This window comes from Danio aesculapii, chromosome 11, assembly GCF_903798145.1.
Source record: "Danio aesculapii chromosome 11, fDanAes4.1, whole genome shotgun sequence".
Taxonomy (NCBI): domain Eukaryota; kingdom Metazoa; phylum Chordata; class Actinopteri; order Cypriniformes; family Danionidae; genus Danio; species Danio aesculapii.
This window is the reverse complement of record NC_079445.1, coordinates 18,202,887-18,221,268: the sequence shown is the minus strand read 5'-3', so window position 1 is coordinate 18,221,268 and position 18,382 is coordinate 18,202,887. Positions and strand designations below refer to the sequence as shown.

At 33.9% G+C, this 18,382-nt stretch overlaps 2 protein-coding genes across 4 annotated transcripts in view; both read right to left on the bottom strand.

The window, feature by feature from the left end:
- The window catches only part of sfmbt1 (Scm like with four mbt domains 1), a 42,398-nt gene extending 33,465 nt beyond the window's left edge, over positions 1–8,933 (bottom strand). For 2 of the 3 annotated variants that reach the window (XM_056468338.1, XM_056468340.1), the window contains exons 1-3: positions 8,837–8,933; positions 3,430–3,487; positions 1,594–1,688 (exon numbers count right to left, since the gene is read on the bottom strand). In XM_056468338.1, the coding sequence (XP_056324313.1) occupies positions 1,594–1,688; positions 3,430–3,454 (120 nt within the window). In that variant the 5' untranslated portion in view covers positions 3,455–3,487; positions 8,837–8,933. Of the gene's footprint in view, positions 1–1,593; positions 1,689–3,429; positions 3,488–3,867; positions 3,881–8,836 lie in introns of all 3 variants that reach the window. The other variant, XM_056468339.1, reaches the window with a different exon arrangement.
- A 5,614-nt stretch (positions 8,934–14,547) lies between these two features.
- The window catches only part of prkcdb (protein kinase C, delta b), a 38,458-nt gene continuing 34,623 nt past the window's right edge, over positions 14,548–18,382 (bottom strand). The window contains exon 16 of the mRNA XM_056467935.1: positions 14,548–16,054. Coding sequence (XP_056323910.1) covers positions 15,896–16,054 — 159 coding nt within the window. The 3' untranslated portion in view covers positions 14,548–15,895. The remainder of the gene's footprint in view (positions 16,055–18,382) is intronic.

Sequence of the window (18,382 nt, the reverse complement as noted above, 5' to 3'; positions counted from 1 at the left end):
GTTTTTGAAACTAATGAAGACAGCAGAAGTCAATGATTCATGTTTATTATTTAGCCTAACATAAATATTTGAAATGTTTCTTAAAATAAAATATATTATGTTCAATCGGGCTGGGGTGGGGGTAACTAGTTGTTTTTTACCCAAATATTTTAAAAGAACATATTTTAAAGCATTAATCACAATACCGTGTTACTGTAAAACCGTAATATCTTTATCCAAGGTTATCATACCGTCAGAATTTTACACCAGCCCAAGCATAGTCTTAGTACATGATGTAACTACAGAAGAGTCAAGATTTAAATAGGAAAATTATCACAACCCCTTATAGAAATTGAGTGAGATGCTAACGGTCTAATCTAGTTTAATGATTTATGCTAAGCTAAGCTAAGCTAAAAGTGCTCTTTATCTTTTGTATCTTTATCTCCTCTTTATCTTTTGAAATTTAATAGTAGTCCTTAGTTATAATTAGTAATTAAATATATTTTTATACAAATAATCCCACTATCAACTGCTGTTTGAGTCAATGTTGCTTTCAAATGTATTATTTATATTAGTATTTGCATATTAATTCTTTTAAGCATCATAAAAATAACTTACAAACCCAAAATTAATTGTGAAGTTACATATTTGACTTCTGGTATTGATTATCTGGGGTATTTCCCCCTTAAGTGGCATGTAATGTGTTAGATCGTATAAACTCTGCACTTGGCTAAATACTTTAAATTAAATATATTTTATTTCAAACAAATTTCTGAATATAATATCAATATTAAACACATTCAAAGACTTTTATCAGATATGAAAACAATCAGCTGTAGGTCCATTGACCATTGCAACTCAAGTGCACTAAATTCAGAGTAAACCACAGCAATACATGAGGAAATATATCAGCACAGGATAAAATGTATGTGATGCAATGTAAAAACCAAGGGAATTGAGGTCAATTTCACTGGGGCTCATTTCTGACACAGCAAATACATTCTTTAAGATCTAAATGGTCACTTATTCGTCCTACAGTTCCCATGAGAGTAGAAATGCATCACTAATGCATAGTGGGCTAATCTGACTGTTGACCTCAGAATTTCACCATGTCATGAAGCAGAAAAAATATCCAAAGGCTTTCAAAAACAAATGATTGTTTTGCTGGCTCCAGTGCACTCTATATTTCTTCATTTATTTATTGCCATTAGATAAGGCCTTTAATTAAATCAATTCAGAGATATTCAGGGGCGGACTCCATACAGATTCTTTTCAAAAGAACTGCTCAAAAGAGTCATTCATTCATGAATCATTCATGTAGCTCCTGCAGCAACTCCGAGGTCATTTGTTTGATTCATAGGAAAGTCATAAACTTATAAAACGTCTACTTTAAATCAACTACGGTCATGTGGAAGAAAACCTAAAAAAGTACTCTATATTGGGCTGCATCATTGTATTTAATAGATAAAGATCAAAGATGGTTTCTAAGCATTATTTGAAGGTCAAATTTCACATTCAAATTTGACTAAAATCTTTCAGCTTGGTCTTAAAAGCATTTCTTTAACCCTGATGCTGGAGACTGGGAATAGTGGTGTCAAAAAATGATTTACTTACATGTTTGAAGGCATGATGAGGAACAGAAAGTGCCCCGGATTCCTCCAGGTAATCGTCCCAGTTAAACTCTGACACATCCTGACCAGAGTCTGCATCTGAAACATTGAATGACCGATAACTCGCTCAAATCCACAGCCATATACAGCAATAATAGGCAGGAGCCTGCACAAATCTGCCTTGAGGTTGTGCAGAAATATTTGCTACTCCATGTGTCAAAAGCAAACAATACGCAACTGCAATTTAAATATGTTGTGATGCAGCTCTTTAGCATGGTATTTTTCAGGGTTAAATGGATTCCTATTCAGATGGAATTGAAAAATCCAGTCATGAAGTGGACTGTAGAACTCAGTCTCTGAATTTGTCAAACTTTGGAAAAAATATACAGAAGTGGAACTGGACACAAAATAAAATCATAAAACACATTAGTGTACGAAAAATATTAAACTTCAAAAAGGCAATTTAATATGAGTTTGTGTGAATGAATGTTGTGGTTTTGTTCACTACACGCATACTGAAGCATGTGTGATGCTCATACTATTTTCAGCACTGGTTGTGTCATTATATGAGACCTTCATCTCTTCATTAAATGAGAAAAGCTACCCTGAGGGTCAATTCACTAGCATTTTACCATTTTATGTGAGAAAAATGATCACCCATTATGTAAACTAAAGTGCAAGCATCTTTAGGGCAGTCTGTCAAAATAAATGTTTGCTTTAACTTGAAGAATCTGTGAAGGAAATTTATTTCCTCAATCATTTTTGGTGATGCAATATATATCGGCAATACATAAAAAACAATTCTAGCAACATCTTATCTTATTGCTCAACATCTCTATGTTTATTGGAGGTGTCAGTGTCAGTATGGTTAAAAAACACTATAGTATTTACTTAAGATTACTCAAGTATATTTTATGTGCGTGTCTGACTACTGAAAACAGATCTGGTAGCAGATATCACAGCCTCCATTACTTTTTACCTTGTACTTTTTTTGTTAACATTTACTGTTATTTAAACGTAGGATTCATTTTTGCATTCTGATTCCAATGCCTAATTGTTAAATTGTTGAAATGACTATAAATGAAATATACTTTGGAAGAGTGTACTTGCTTTATGATGATATTATATTGTTATTCTGGCAAAATAAAACGAGTGGCATGAAATGTTCTTAAAATGACAATTATATCATTTATCACAATATATCATAAAACAAAACATTATTATCGTGACAGGCCTAATAATAATAATAATAATAATCATTACTATTATTCAATTATTAATACATAACAAGAATTAGTGTTTTTTAAAATATACAAGTACACTTAAAGTGTAACAAAGCTAAATTTGAGAAAAAATATTTTGATCAAACATAATTCACTGTTCCTAAAAATGCAATTGTAGAAGATGCACAAATTGTACTTGTGAAATGAACCAGCATGTAATTATTTTAATTAATTAAACAAACATCTCTTATTCCACACTAACACTAATGTTTATACTTCTTTCATATAATGTTCCAGCATACATTAAAATATCATCCTTTAGATGTGGTTATATTTCTTGGCAGCAAAATGTTATGTACATAATTATTACCTTTTTGTTGACAGAAGAGTTGCCAGTGTCTGATTTCTCAAGTTCTGTTGTTGTTGTTTTTTTGTGCTGCTATTTTTTATTCAACCACGATGGCATTTAATTCATTGAATTTCATTTAACATTACAATAAATTAATTGGTAATAAACCGTTATGTGAGTGTTGTTTATTAGGAAAAGAACCTCCCTAATATTATTTCATTTTCTCTTGTTTATTTAGTTTAAAAAATAAAGAAACTAAATTGCTTACCAGACTCCAGCGCCTCAAGGCTCATGTTTGAAGCCCCCAAAGGACAATCAAACTGCTTCTAGATGAATAATGAAGCAGGGGAAAAAACAAATGAGAGGGAAACAAACACTTAAACAAAGAGATAAATTATAACATTAGAATTGCAATTAATTTAAGAAAATGTCTGTGAAAGTATTTGCAAGTGTGAGAGAGACTGAGCGAGGGACAAGAGCGAAACATGAGGAGACTTGCACAAGCCACATTTCACACAGCCTATAGTTCATTTAATAAAGTAAAAGGAGGAGGAGGAGGAATCCTCATTGCACAGCTTCAAAGATAAAAGCCAATTCTGTCGCTCAGACTCCCCGCATCACCTTTGAGAAGCAAAAATGCACCACAGTGCCCAATATAGCTTTTGCAAAATGAAAAAGCTTAGGAAGATATGATTATTTGACTTACATGGCCAAGTATTCTTCAGGATTTACATAGAAAGAAAGAAATAGATCCAACTGTAAAATCAACCAGAAACTCAACAACTGTGGGTGTTCTGTGTGAAACTCTAAAATGCGAGAGGAAAGAAAACAGCTAGCTAAAAGTTGCATTAACTCTGTCTATTCATCCAGAGCTGTCAAGCTGTCTTTGTGAAGCTTGACGTCTCTATTAAAGGGAGTCAGACATTCTCCCTGACAGCCGTTGGCGGGCCACGACCCTCCTGCTCTGTTGGGATCAACTCTTTTAGTTCAACCCCCTCCACTCCAGCACCGTCCCCCAGCCCTGGAGCACAGCCTGGGCCACAGACACAATGTATCGGGGGTCACAGTGGTCTCCAATGGGGACTGAAAAGAGCAGCGAGGGCTGTTTATAAAGCCATGTCGCTGTCCCTCAGTACGATCATCAGCTGAACTATCAAGCATTATGCATAGGATCCCATGGTAACAACAGCTTCCGCCAAAATAAAAAAAATAATTATATTAATAACTCGGCTAATTAAAAAGCAGAAGAAAAGGAGACAACTGGAAGCTTTTAAAAGCATTTGGGTTTTTTTTTTAATGACTTTACTGTAAGAGGAGAAAGAAAGAACTACTGTACCAGGGTATATACAGGAATCAGAGATTGAAATTCAATACCTTTTACGACTCTTTGCATACATTTTAACCTCATCACCACTTCAGGTTTCAACCACACTGTAAAACCCAAAAAGTCAACTTAAACCATTTGAGTTAAAAAACTAATCTATGAGTTCTGTGAACTTAATCCATTTGAGTAAACGAAGCAATTTGAGCACAGTAAATCCCGATAAATAAAGAGAACTCAAACCAACTGAGTACTGTAAAACCCAATAAGTTAAGTCAACTCAAACCATTTGAGGAAACCGATTGCTACAAACCATTTGAATTAAAAAAAACTAATCTATATGAGTACTGTGAACTTAATCCATTTTAATTGAAGTAACAAGGTATTTAATTAACTAATTACCTTCAACACGGAGTTCAAAACTCTTTTCTAATAAGTAGAATCAACTTTCAGTAAATTTTGAGTTAACTACATTCATTTCATTTGATAAAGTTGACTGTTGGGTTTTACAGTGCAGTAACATTGGCAACATTTTAATTTGCAGTATTCATTCATTTATTTTCTTTTTGGCTTAGTTCCTTGATTAATCAGGAATCACCACAGTGAAATGAACCGTCAACTTATCCAGCACGTTTTATGCAGCGAATGCCCTTCCAGCTGCAACCAATCACAGGGAAACACCCATACATGCTCAATCACACACATACACTATGGCCAATTTAGATTATTCAATTCATCTATAGCGCATGTCTTTGGACTTGTGGGGGAAAAGGAAGCACCCGGAGAAAACTCATGTGAACACGGGAAGAACATGCAAACTGACTCAGCTTGGGCTCGAACCAGCGACCTTCTTGCTGTGAGGCGATCGTGCTACCCACTGCGCCATCATGTCACCAACTTGCAGTATATTTACTAAATACTGATTGCAAGAAACGAATCCTAAACTAAAACTGTATTCATATACTGAATAAAATGTTAATCCAGCAGGTGGCGCATTTACAGCAGCAAGAATAACAGTGTTTCCCTGGTTACTGCAGTAAACAAAGCAGCGCGATGTCAAATCTAGCAGCATTTCTTTTGATTTCAGGAACTTCACAGCATCCCAATATTCAAAGATTAAATTCAGGTAAACTTTAACATACTAAATTTCATACCTTGCTAAATAGCATTTAAGTCTTTTTAACACTTTTTAAGGGCCTTAAATTTCTCTAAATTGATTTAGCAATTTTTAATACTTTAAGATCCTGGGGTCACACTGAGTACATGTTATGCTATGGCATGTTGGTGGAAATTACATTTACTACAGTGATTAGGTAACACTCAGATTATATTTGAGATCCTGAGGAGTGTAACCCATCTTTATCTCAGTGTTTCATTTGATATAGTATTTCTAAAACTGTTCTGAAATTATTTTTTATCAAGCACAAGAAGTGCTGTTGGTACAAGTAACCTTTGTGCATGAATTTGATGTGGTAATGAAAACGACTTGTTACCTCTTTCCACATGTTTTCCTCACTGCATTTTAACCATTTAATGTAATTTAATATATTTTTAACCATATTTATACATGTTTTTAATATATGAAAAACATCTTATTCTGAGTCTTTGAAAAGAACAAGATGTCCAGTTTTAGTTTATTTAAGAAATAACTAAATAAAATGGTAAAAACATTACCTTTTTCCACATGTGATGGTTTCACAGTTGCAGGAGTAAGAGAGCACTACAGATATTGTAGTAAATATGTATTTTGGTGGAAACTACTGTTACCATGGTGATTTTGTAAGAGTAGAATCAGAGGAGAAAAATACTGAAAGGATATTGGAAATACTGGGGTGTGTAACACTTTCTTTCAACGTCTACAACTCAGGGTTTTGTTTTGTGCTATGCATGCTAAACTTCAATATAATATTCCCATATTTGCCTTTAACAAAATCAAGTGGTTTAGAAATCTACTAGAAGAACAAAATGTGCTTTAGTTACAACTACCTGCACCAATGTTCTACATGCATTCTGAACTCGCTTAAACTAATAGTTAGTAATACACATAATCCCATTATCTGCATTTTAAACTGAAATCCCAAGCTTATGGATATAACCTTATATGTTTTATATTGAACTAAACAAGAAAGATCTGCTTAATCAGATGATGCTTATATAATTTACTACCTATTAATCAACAAAGCAGCATCATGTACATAATAGCATGTTAACCCTTGTCGTTTGAACTGATGGTGTTACAACACTACACATGGGTGACTGAGGAGACTTCAGGACAGCGGAAATCTATTTCTGGTGTGTCTGTGAACCCTCAGCACATTCCTGACAAACTCTGCCGCTCCATCACTTCACTTCACGCGAAAGACAACTTCCCTTCATTGATCAAAGTCCGCAAAAACACACAAACACAAGCGAGTCATGGTAGTGAACATAAAAGACCTAAAGCAACAAAGATGAAAAGAAGAACATGACAACTGACCGCCGTCACGTGCACCAGCCAGAGTCAGGTCCTCCAACTGTGCAAGTGTTTGATTATGGACATCTTTCAAATTATTAAAATACTTTGTTTGGGGAGAATAAAGAAAGAATATTCAGAAGATTCTTATTTTACTTACAAAAATGGTAAATAAAATTATTGATATATTTAACAAATTAAGTCAAATCCATTTTATGTAACATGATAATTGTAATTGCATATGAAAATAAGTAAATATGCATTTTTATGGCAGACTGAAGTTTGAGTTCCTCAGACTGATGATGAATTACAAAAAGTCAAAAATCTACCTCATGCGATGGACAGCCATCCTAATATATAACAGCATCTAATATATAACATCCTAAATATAACAGCATTTATATAGTACATACATTTATAAATATAGATGTACAATTGCTACTGTAAAAATGTATATAGCTAATGGGTCTAAAATCATATTTGAAAAATATGAAATATGTTATATTATATTAGTAATTATATTACTAATATAATATTATATTATGCACTTTGAGTATATTTTGTACTCAAAGTGACTGAGGTAAAGTTGGTTTTATATTCACACATCCTTAATAATATCAGTTCAGTAAAGTATTCTTTGCTAATTCTACATAGTAAAATCATATCAGCAGGCAATGACTATCAAAGCACAACATTGTTTTGTCAAATAAATTGTGCATATATTGTTTTGAAGTCATACTTGTAGGCAACTTCAAACCAAATATACAAAGTACCAAGGTAAACAATACAGAGAGCGTCACAAGTTGTCAGTGAACGAATGTGTGAATATAAAACCAACTTTACCTTAAAGTCATGTATCCATTTGCTTATTACTACCTATTAATTTGCACAATTTGTTTATTTTGAACTAATTAATTAGATTTTTTACATAAACATAAGTACATTTTTTATTTATTTAATTTGTAATCGTGTTTTTGTTTTATTTTATCAACATATTTATTTTAATAGATCATTATTTTCTCTATACACAAACGAATGTTTGTTTATTTATCATAATAAAACATATTAATAAAATAAACAAATAAATAATCAAATTCCATTATAAAAATAATAATAATTATTATTATTATTAATATTATTATTGTTAAGCTTTTTCCCAAAACATTTTCACGTAGCCCTTCACCCTCCGTTGAAAAACCTCTGACTTACAACACAACTTCTATTATGTAACACGGCCAGAGAATGAAACTGTCATCAATTTCTGAAAGTGCACGAGGAAGCTAACCATTAAACTTTATGATGCAAACATAAACATGACTAAAAACACCACAAAACAATATTTTCTACAATAAAATAACACCTTGCCTGTTCTGTATAACTGACTCCTAAATAATCGCCATTTAGAAGGCAGCGTTAAACAGAAACGACAGCTGATATGTAACATAAATCGACTTAATAAGTATAAATCGTAGAAATCGCCTAATAATTGATGATGAGAGTTGGTGGGTAAAGCGCAGGGTGTTCGGCTAGCTACATATAACTGGATAATAGCATTTAATACATTCACGCCAATCGGGCAACTTTCATTCCGACAGAGCCATCGTGCAATTCAACATTATTAGACACGAAACATTTCCTCAGCGCTGTTTCGCGAGGCTTTTCTTGTTGATGTGAGTGCGGCTGAATTCGTGCACATGCTAAAAACGCCTGTAACCAAGTCAAGTTACTGAAACGTCATAGCTTAAGCAATAGAGCCAGGCACTCATACGAGCGAGCACAAGTCACCTTTTTTTGGAGACGGGAAAAAAGATGCAGGCAGCGCGAAATCGCTCGTTAACGCCAAGGTCGATTAGGGCAAAGGGTAAAATATGTAAATATTTGGGAATGAGATTCGTTTCTTACCAGTGAGGAGTTTTTCAAGTCGGTTTTAGATGCCGTGTCTTTTTCCGCCTAGTCGTTCACGACCTCATTCCAATATGGCACAAAGTGAGAGTGCGCATGCGCCGCCTCTCGCGCGAGCCTCTCATCCACGAGCCCGGGGATTGATATTTGTTGGCTTTTAGCGATTTAAAACGGCGAACTTGCTACATATTTCAACACATTGTTTACAATGTCTTGCCGAAACAGCAGCGAAATAACGTTAAAATAGCACTTTTGCTGATTATTAGAGCTTTTGTTTGAAATGTGCCTTGACTGAACAATAAAACGGTGGGACGCAATATTAAACGGTTGCTTACAACTGTCATAACCTGTTCATGTCTTCACTGCACCGAGGTTAACGATTATTATGGGTTAAGTTAAAGGGAAGAAACTCGATTTATAGTGTGATCTTGAAGATTTGCTGTACAGACGTTTTGTTCAGTACAGAAAGTGTTTGTCCTATTGGCTAGAATGTACTATTAAACAGAGCTTGATCTATCGCACAACTGCGCCACGCCGAGCTGACACTTCTTCTGTCATTAAGATTTCTGGATCATTCCAAAGACTGTGATTTGACATTGTATGAGATTAATACTTATATAGCACGCTGAAGAAAACAAAAGCCTGCCTAAATTCAAAACTTTTAACACAATCTGCCCTTTACTTTCTGAGGTGTTTTAAGAGAAGAAAATAAGATAAAATAATAATTTTACTTATTTTCTACTTTAACCATCTGATAATATTGGTTTACAAGTTTAAATTGGCTATAAGTTCTTTTGATGTCTAATACTTATCTATCTGTTTCAAATTGGATCATATTTTCCATCTCAGAAAAAGGATTTTGTTATGTAGAATAGCCCAGGAAACCAACTATGTGCAATTCAAAACAACTATGAAAATGTTGAAACTGAAAGTATTGTTTGTTACACAATTATAATTTTTTGGAGTTAAAGTTTCACACGATTCTTCAGAAAATAATATTGTACAGTGCTGCTTAATATTTTTGAGGAATCATTATTATCAGGGTTCTTTGATTCATTTTTTAGTTTTTTTTTTTTTAATTCACACAATAATGCATTTATACTGGCGCTGGGCAAAGAATAATTGTGATTAATCACATTTAAAGTAAAAGTTAGTTTTGAGATAATATAGTGTTACATTTATTATGTATATCTGATACACACATACATAGAAATAAAACTATACAAAAATGTTATAGATATAAAAAAATTTGGCCTATATATAATTTGTTTTAATTCATTCATTCATTTTATTTTCGGCTTAGTCCCTTTATCAATCTGGGGTTGTCACAGCGGAATGAACCGCCAACTTATCCAGCATATGTTTTATGCAGCGGATGCCCTTTCAGCTGCAACCCATCACTGGGAAACATCCATACACACTCATGCACTACGGACGACTTAGCTTACCCAATTCACCTATAGCACATGTTTTTGGACTTGTGGAAGAAAGCGGAGCACCCAGAGGAAACCCACACGAACATGGTGAGAACATGCAAACTCCAAAAAGAAATGCTATTTAACCCAGCCGGGGCTCGAACCAGCAACTTTTTGCTGTGAGGCAATTGTGCTACCCACTGCACCACCATGTTGCCCCTAATTTGTATCATATACATATATATTTTATATATGAGTATACATCCATGTGTGTATTTATATATACATAATACATATACACACACTTAAAGTATGTATAAACAAACTTTTATTTTATATGTGATTAATCGCGATTACTTTTTGCCCAACGCTAATTGATATGAAAAGTGACTTTTGTTAACATTATAAATGGCCTGTCACTTCTGATCATTTTAAGGTGCACTGAATATATTTACTTCAAAATACAAATATTATTACGTTTTTATTTATTTATATATATATAAATATATATAAATATAAATAAATATATATATATATATATATATATATATATATATATTTTATACAGGGACAATGTGCAACATGACATGTTGCTCCAGAGTTAGCTATAAAGTTAATTTACATCTGTAGTCCCTGGGCAGGAAGTTGTAATAAGTTTAACAAATTAAAAAAAAAATTAAATAGTACAATATACACTTACAGTACTACACATACCATTTATAATAGTCAATGAAATCAAATCAAATCAGTAAAATCAAGTTATAATTAAAATTGTAACTCTACCAAAAGATACAAGGGTTATTACATTTCTCTACATATTACTTTTATTAGGCCAGTTACATCGTAGTTTATTCATATTAATTTGATAGAATAGTTGGAAAAATAATACCAGGACAGGGCAGACAAAGTTTCTGAATGTCAGATAGGCTTAAGTGTAGCCTATTGTAAATGTGGTAGTCCATGTCATTAGGGAAGTAGTTAAACTCAAGAATCAACTTCACTGATTTCAAGCTAGCCAAACCATATGGAATGACACCACGCCAAAACTAAAAGATGTAGCAAGATTATTCTTAATCACTGATTATTCTGGAAATTGGTGCAAAAAGGAAAATGATATCCAAATGTATTTGTTTAATAAATCAGTTTTCACAATGGTTTTACTTCTGTTCAAACCTGACCACTGACATGTTTACACGCAATTGTGAGCACGATTATACTAAAGAAAGATACATGTAAGCATTAGTAATAGGCACTTTATATATTATCTGCATTAAATATGACAGTTACGCCTTTAAACCGACGTGTTTTACGTGACGCACACATCTTTCACATGGACAAACTGAAATTTCCCAGCTCTGGTCATGTGACTGTTTACAACCGCCATGTAAAACTGTTCGCATCAAATCAACGCAGTTTACATTCTCCTTTACAGTTGGCGCTTTTATGTAAAATACACCAACTACTTATTTCTTCCCTTAGTTTACTCTTAGACAACAACATAAGTGAGTTATAGTTACGTTTATTACCGGTGGACTTGAATTGGTTGAAATGCTCCGGGATCTTTAGGTCAAGAGAGGCTTAACGTGCAGTGTAAACTCAAATCCGCTAGATGGCAGTGGTTTCAATCTTTTCGAATTGGTGTAAGCGGCTGTGATGGACTGTAATGACAACAGCTCAGCACTAAATACACTCAGCAAACGCATTTGATGTAACGTCATTTTATGCGCCTAAATTAATATTGGATCTTTTTTGACTGACAGAGGCGGGTTTACCATTTTTATTGTGACATTTCCTACACAAAAGTAATAAAGCTGTTTTTATTTTCTTTGCTTTAGACGTTTGTATTTAGACGTGTGTATGTGTGTATTTATATGTATATATTCATGTGTGTGTGTGTGTGTGTTTATATATATTTCAACCTTCTTTTGTTTTAACCATACAACTAAATATGGATTGGATGGACATCCAAAGTAGGCCTAATACCCATTCATTCATTCATTCATTTTCCTTTGGCTTAGTCCCTTTATTTATCAGGGGTCACCACAGCGGAATGAACCACAAACTTGTCCAGCATACGTTTTACACAGTGGAGAAAAAACACCCAGCAAACACAGAGAAACTCCACACAAAATGCCAACTGGTCCAGCTGGACTCGAACCAGTGACTTTCTTGCTGTGAGGCAACAGTGCTAACCACTGAGCCACCGTGTCACCTAAATAATATTTAAATAAATAAAAGATTTAAAACTGCATTCTAAATCAGAGCAACAAATATTACTTATTACTTTAGAGCAGTGTTTCTCAACCACGTTCCTGGAGGACCACCAACACTGCATGTTTTGGATGTCTCCTTTTACCCGTTACAGTTCTTTCAGTCTCTGCTAAAGAGCTGATGATCTGAATCAGGGGTTTGGTTAAGTAGACATGGACAATGTGCAAGCTGGCGATCCCCCAGGAACGTGGCTGAGAAACACTGCTTAAAATATCATGTCAAACTGTACAAATTGTCAGGTACAACAACGAAATAGAGCTCACTTTTGGATGATACAGCTGGCAGTCACGATGTATTCCTGTATGTCCTTATGAGCTTGTGTGAAGCTTTAGCTTTTCTGTCAAATGTTACAAATTATAATTTAAAAATAAACAACAAAATGGCCGGAAATGGATTATAGAAAGGTGTGTGTCCGTTTGTGTGTATATTTTAGTAAATACGTGAATATGTTAGTACATGTTATATGAGCGATATCACACGAGTAGCAGTAAAAGATGGCTGTATATTGGCACTGATGCGAGGCGTGCGTTGGCTCGAGGCAGCAGGCCGAGTGCCTTATTGTCCCACAGGGACAATATACAACCACATTGCACTGCTACTCATGTGATGTTGCATTTATAAAAGAGTCGGATGGTATAATCGTGTGTATAAAACAGAAAATCAAACACCCTTTTGTACGAGGAATTACTTTCTTCCACCATTCATTCACATCTGCAGCTGACGTCAGAACAGCAGAACGTCAGAAACCGTTACCAGTTTACAAACATCACTTTAGAGCTTGTATTTGAACAATTCTCTGGCTTAAAGTCTAAAGTGATGGAAAAACGGGTGATTTTGCTCACATTTTAAGATTATAAGGCTGAACGGCTTGAAATTCCATAAATTTAGAGATTTCCCAGTACTTCTCTGTTGTAATCAGGATATCACAGTAATTAACGGCGAAAAAAACAAACCAAAGCACATACTAGCAGTTTCTGTGTTATAAATACAGCACTACAATATACAAAAAAGAGAGATCGACTTAGAATGTCACTTACCTGATTTATAATGATTTGTTCAGCCGAACTTTGAAACGTACGTTGAGAAAACGCTGAGTTTTTCTCCCTCTAAGAACTTATTATGCAATCGCTGTCGCCATCTTGTGGCGGAACGTCAACCGTCACTCTTTGGTCTGCCCAGACAGGCTGATGGCGGCAGATGCACTGAATGCACTTCGAAATTCTAAATATTTTAAAATAGGCACCATCCTTACAAATAAACTGCATTGTTGCAATCTAAGCAACTACACTCGACTAAAAAAGCCTCAAAAGTGCATTGTTTTCCAACAGCAGCAACATTTGTCAAACTGTAGTGTCCTCTGCTTGGCGCTGTATGTGGGCGGAGTAATACACAAGGGTGAAGGGAGAAGAGATTGTTCTAGTGCTGTAATTTGCAGAATATCTTACAGCTATCAGCCAATCAGATTCAAGAAGCAGACAAAACGGTTTAGTTGTGCCTAGAGCCCATTATAGCTACTGCCAGAGTTTTCAAGCCAACGATAAACTTCCGGTAAAAGCTTAACTTGACTATTTTTAATTTCACATGGTTGTTTTTCAGCATTGATGTTGTGATGTAATTACAATACATTCAGTTAAATAGACTTAAGCATTCATTTAGTTGTTCAAGCATAAAACGAGATGAAAGACCGTGTAACCGCTTGCGCCATCAGTAGCAACAGGCTAGTGCAGAAATTCCATTGAAAATATTGGGGTAAAATGAACTTCATATTTTAAAGACATGAAGGGGCAAATTGAATTTAATTTGCTCTAATTTGAGACCCGTTTCATATCGCATATCTAACAGGCAGTGAAGATCGCTGATTTTTAAAGAAATCAGATCTTAAACGTGACAATTTTATAACGTAAAGACAGTTCACCAGAAGCCCTTGGGCTGCCTGGATGAAAATTAAAAGTACATGTGCATATAACCCATTTACTACAGTAAAACAGTGAGTAAAGGTGTGACAAACACAACAGTAAAGCAAAGTTAAAATGAAAGTTAAAGAAACCTTTAATGGTGTCGAATTCTAAGTAAATCCGGTACAAAAGAGCATTATTACCTCCTATAACAACCAAAACTGTTCAGAGCAATATACATATATTGTTATATACAGTATCACACTTAATTAAAATACCAACATTAAATAACTACATATATTTATACCCTTAGGAGACGTATATCCTCCGACCACTAATATACTGTTCCCATAAACTACATATTACAGTACCATAAAAGTGACCCTATGTTTGAACTAGGACATTCGTATTTACAAGATTTCATATTGCAGAAGTTTTACGTTCACCTACATGAGATTTCCATTATTATTATAGTGGGAATAAAAACTCTATTGTGTGCACGCTCAGCAGAGCTTATGCAAAACCAGCATCTTAAAAAAACAAAAATACAAGTGATCAATAAGATAAGGGTAGATAAATAAATGCCAAGTCATCCCACAAATGAACCTTAGTATGAGATTTCAAAATAAACAATGAAACATTGTAAAAGGACAGTGTTAAAAAGGCCACTATTCAATCAAATTGCAAAGCCCCAGCATATTATACAGTATAAAGTCCCTTACTTATAGGCTTACAGAGTCCCATTTTAGTCAATTTAAAGAGTTAGTTCACGCAGAAATGAAAAATTACTCATCATTTATGAGTTTCTTTCTACTGTTGAACACAAAAGCAGATATTTTAAAGAATGCTGGTAACCTGTAGCCATTTACTTACATTGTAAAAAAACGCTATGTAAGTCAATAGCTGCTGGTGTCCTGACATTTTATCCTACCCTTCAGATTATGCTACCAACACTGTATTTGAATGGTTCTGAGGTTGGGGTTAGGGATTTGGTCGATTTTAGAGCTTCATATCACACTACTCCACATTAAAATTTACATGGTAGCAAAATCAGATGAGTACCATATTGCGTCATCAAAACGTGCTACGTAATTTTGGGATGGGAGGTATAACAATCTGACAAAGTAGGACAAATCGACAGAACACCGGCTTAGATTTCAGGGGAGAAATGAAACTCAAACTGATTTGGAACAATTGGAGGGGGAGTTTTTGGTTTTGGTGTGTACTGTCTCTTTAACCATGTGCATGTAATGCTTCTGATAGCAAGGAATTTTTTTTGTCAAATAAACTTCTACATACATATATATCAACTAGGGATTTTACAATAACAATATATATAGTACATCATCAAATAAAGTCCTTCTGATTGAAGTTTTGATCAGCTGATTAAAAGAAGACATAAATACAGCGTTATCTATGTGGATCCTCCAGAAAGTTTGACAAGTGTAACACTGGTTGAACTCCTGGTTCCTGCAGCCTCATTTGTCTATTAGGCTCTCCATTTTGGGGTTTATGAATGAAAAGCCAGCAAAGGCAGTCTGGTCCATGGAGTCTATCAGGTTCTTGTCGCTCTGAGAGAGACGGGGCTTCTCGCTGAGGAACTCGCGGTCAAAGTTACTGCAGTCACTGGAGGATTTCTGAAAGCAGAAGAAGAGAAATGTCAGAAAACGCTCCTGAAGACACTTTCTAAGAGGAGTTACGCTTCATTTTCTGCATGGTGTGATGTGGATTGGATCACAAGATCACAGTGTTCTGCATTGCAAAAGTAGATTAAATAAATGTGACAAAGAACCCTCAAATAGCATTTTGGCAGGACAAAAAACCCTTAAGGTCGGCAAGATTTTTTTTTCTAAAAGAAGTCTTTTATGTTCACCAAAGCTGACATTTATTCAGTAAAACACAGTAAATATATTTTAAAAAACTGAATATTGTGAAATATTATCAAAGCTTTTTTAAAAATCTATTTTAAAGTAAAAATCATTTCTGTGATGGCAAAAGTTGATTGATTCTGCCATGAGTTTTCAGAAATCATTCATTCATTATTGTGCTGAAACTTTTATTATATTGTGATTGTTGATATTTTTGCAGAACCAGGAAACATTTTTTAAGACTCTTTTATTAATTCGAAGTTTAAAGAAATGCATTAATATTAATAAATCGTTTTAGGAGTCCCCAACATGTAAACTGCAGCTTGGAGAAATTATCTCTCTGTTACATTTGGAGCAAATTAGGAACCATTTAAAAAGAAAACTCAAACAATTTGAAAAAAAAAAAAAAATGGCATCCTTTTTCCTTGAAAAAACCTTGTGGAATAATGAATAATGCATCATTTCTGTAATGTTTTAATATGCTTTGTCATCATACTCTGCTGTTCAAACAGGTCTTCGTAAACAAGTTCTTTTTTTGAAAATGGCTTGTTATGTAGGTGGGTTACAGGCTTACAAAACTGTTTTCTGATTTAGATATGGTTTTATAAGATTTATAAATGTCAGTCATTTTTTCATAAACATTAACAAAAAAAAAAGATGCAGAGCAGTAAGTGCTTCACACAGCCCGAAAAGAAAAGAGAACAATGTTTTATTAGATTTTTCCACATTTCCCCTAATTATTATGAGCTCTTTTGTAGTTTAGCAATATTAGTATGATTAGTTTGACAATGAGAGTATGAATAAAAAAGTAAAACACCATGGTATGGTAAAATGTCAGAATATCAAATAGGTTGCTCATGTTTATTATAAATGTTGTCACATATGGTGTGATGTGAATAACGTCTTAAAATGAATAAACTGTTCATCGATTTCTGAAACACTTTTCCCATTTTAAAGCTTACTCTTATCTCATCAGATTAAGGAAAATTTGATTCCTTATGACATCATATGACCCTGTTAAAAGAAACTTGCTGTTATAACTGTAATGTCATCATTAGAACACAGATAAGGCTTATGTTATTAGTTTATCATTAACTTTTTACAAAATGTTACTACACTAGTTAAACATTTATGACAAGGCGTTTTACTATTGCATTTCCTTTTAAAGTGCATCATGTGAAATAAGCTGTCAAATAAACTGCTTTGCATTATCACATTTATATTGCATGATGCAAAGAATCAGATTAATCATAAAAACATGAATGTAGATGAATAGTATTGTATGTAAATTTATACAGTTGAAGCCAAAATTGTTTGTGAAATTTGCATTTTTAAAAAACATTTTCCAAACATGTTTAATAGAGCAAGACATTTTTTCGCAGTATTTCCTATAGTATTTTGTATTCTGGAAAAGTCTTATTTGTTTTAGTTTAGCTGGAATTAAAGCAGTTTTACATTTTTTAAAAACTATTTTTAAGGTCATATTATAATATTATTAGCCCCCTTAACAGTCCCGTGAAGTGATTTGAATTGTGCATGTTTATTTAATGTTTGACATAATTTCAAACGAAACGCGGAAAGAAAGTGGGACATAATGTAGCTCCTCTCCTTTTTAAGAAACAGCCAATAGCGTTTTGTTTTATCACAGCTCTGCCAGTGACAGTTGTTGAGTTCAAGCGCATCAAATGAGAAGCATATTGAAGGGGGCGGGGCATGTCAGATACTAGAGAGCATTTTATTGGCCACGGTTTGATGAGAAACTGAAGTATGAGGTGAATAAAATAAGAATAAAACCGTTGGTCCATTTAAACTACAAGCTTTACATGTTTATATCAGTGTTATATCTTCTAAATGCAAATGTTGACACTGCACACTAGCTAATAGATATCTTAAAAACGAACAATACTGATAATAATATATGAAAAACTTTATTTTAATTTCTTGCGACCTTTAAGAATTTATTTTCCCATTGGCTACAGAACAAATCACTGTTGTACAACGGCTTGCCTAATAATGGAACTAATTAACCTAGTTAAGCCTTTAAAATAGTAATAGTAAAATATTATGTACTATATGCATGTTATATGTATATTATAT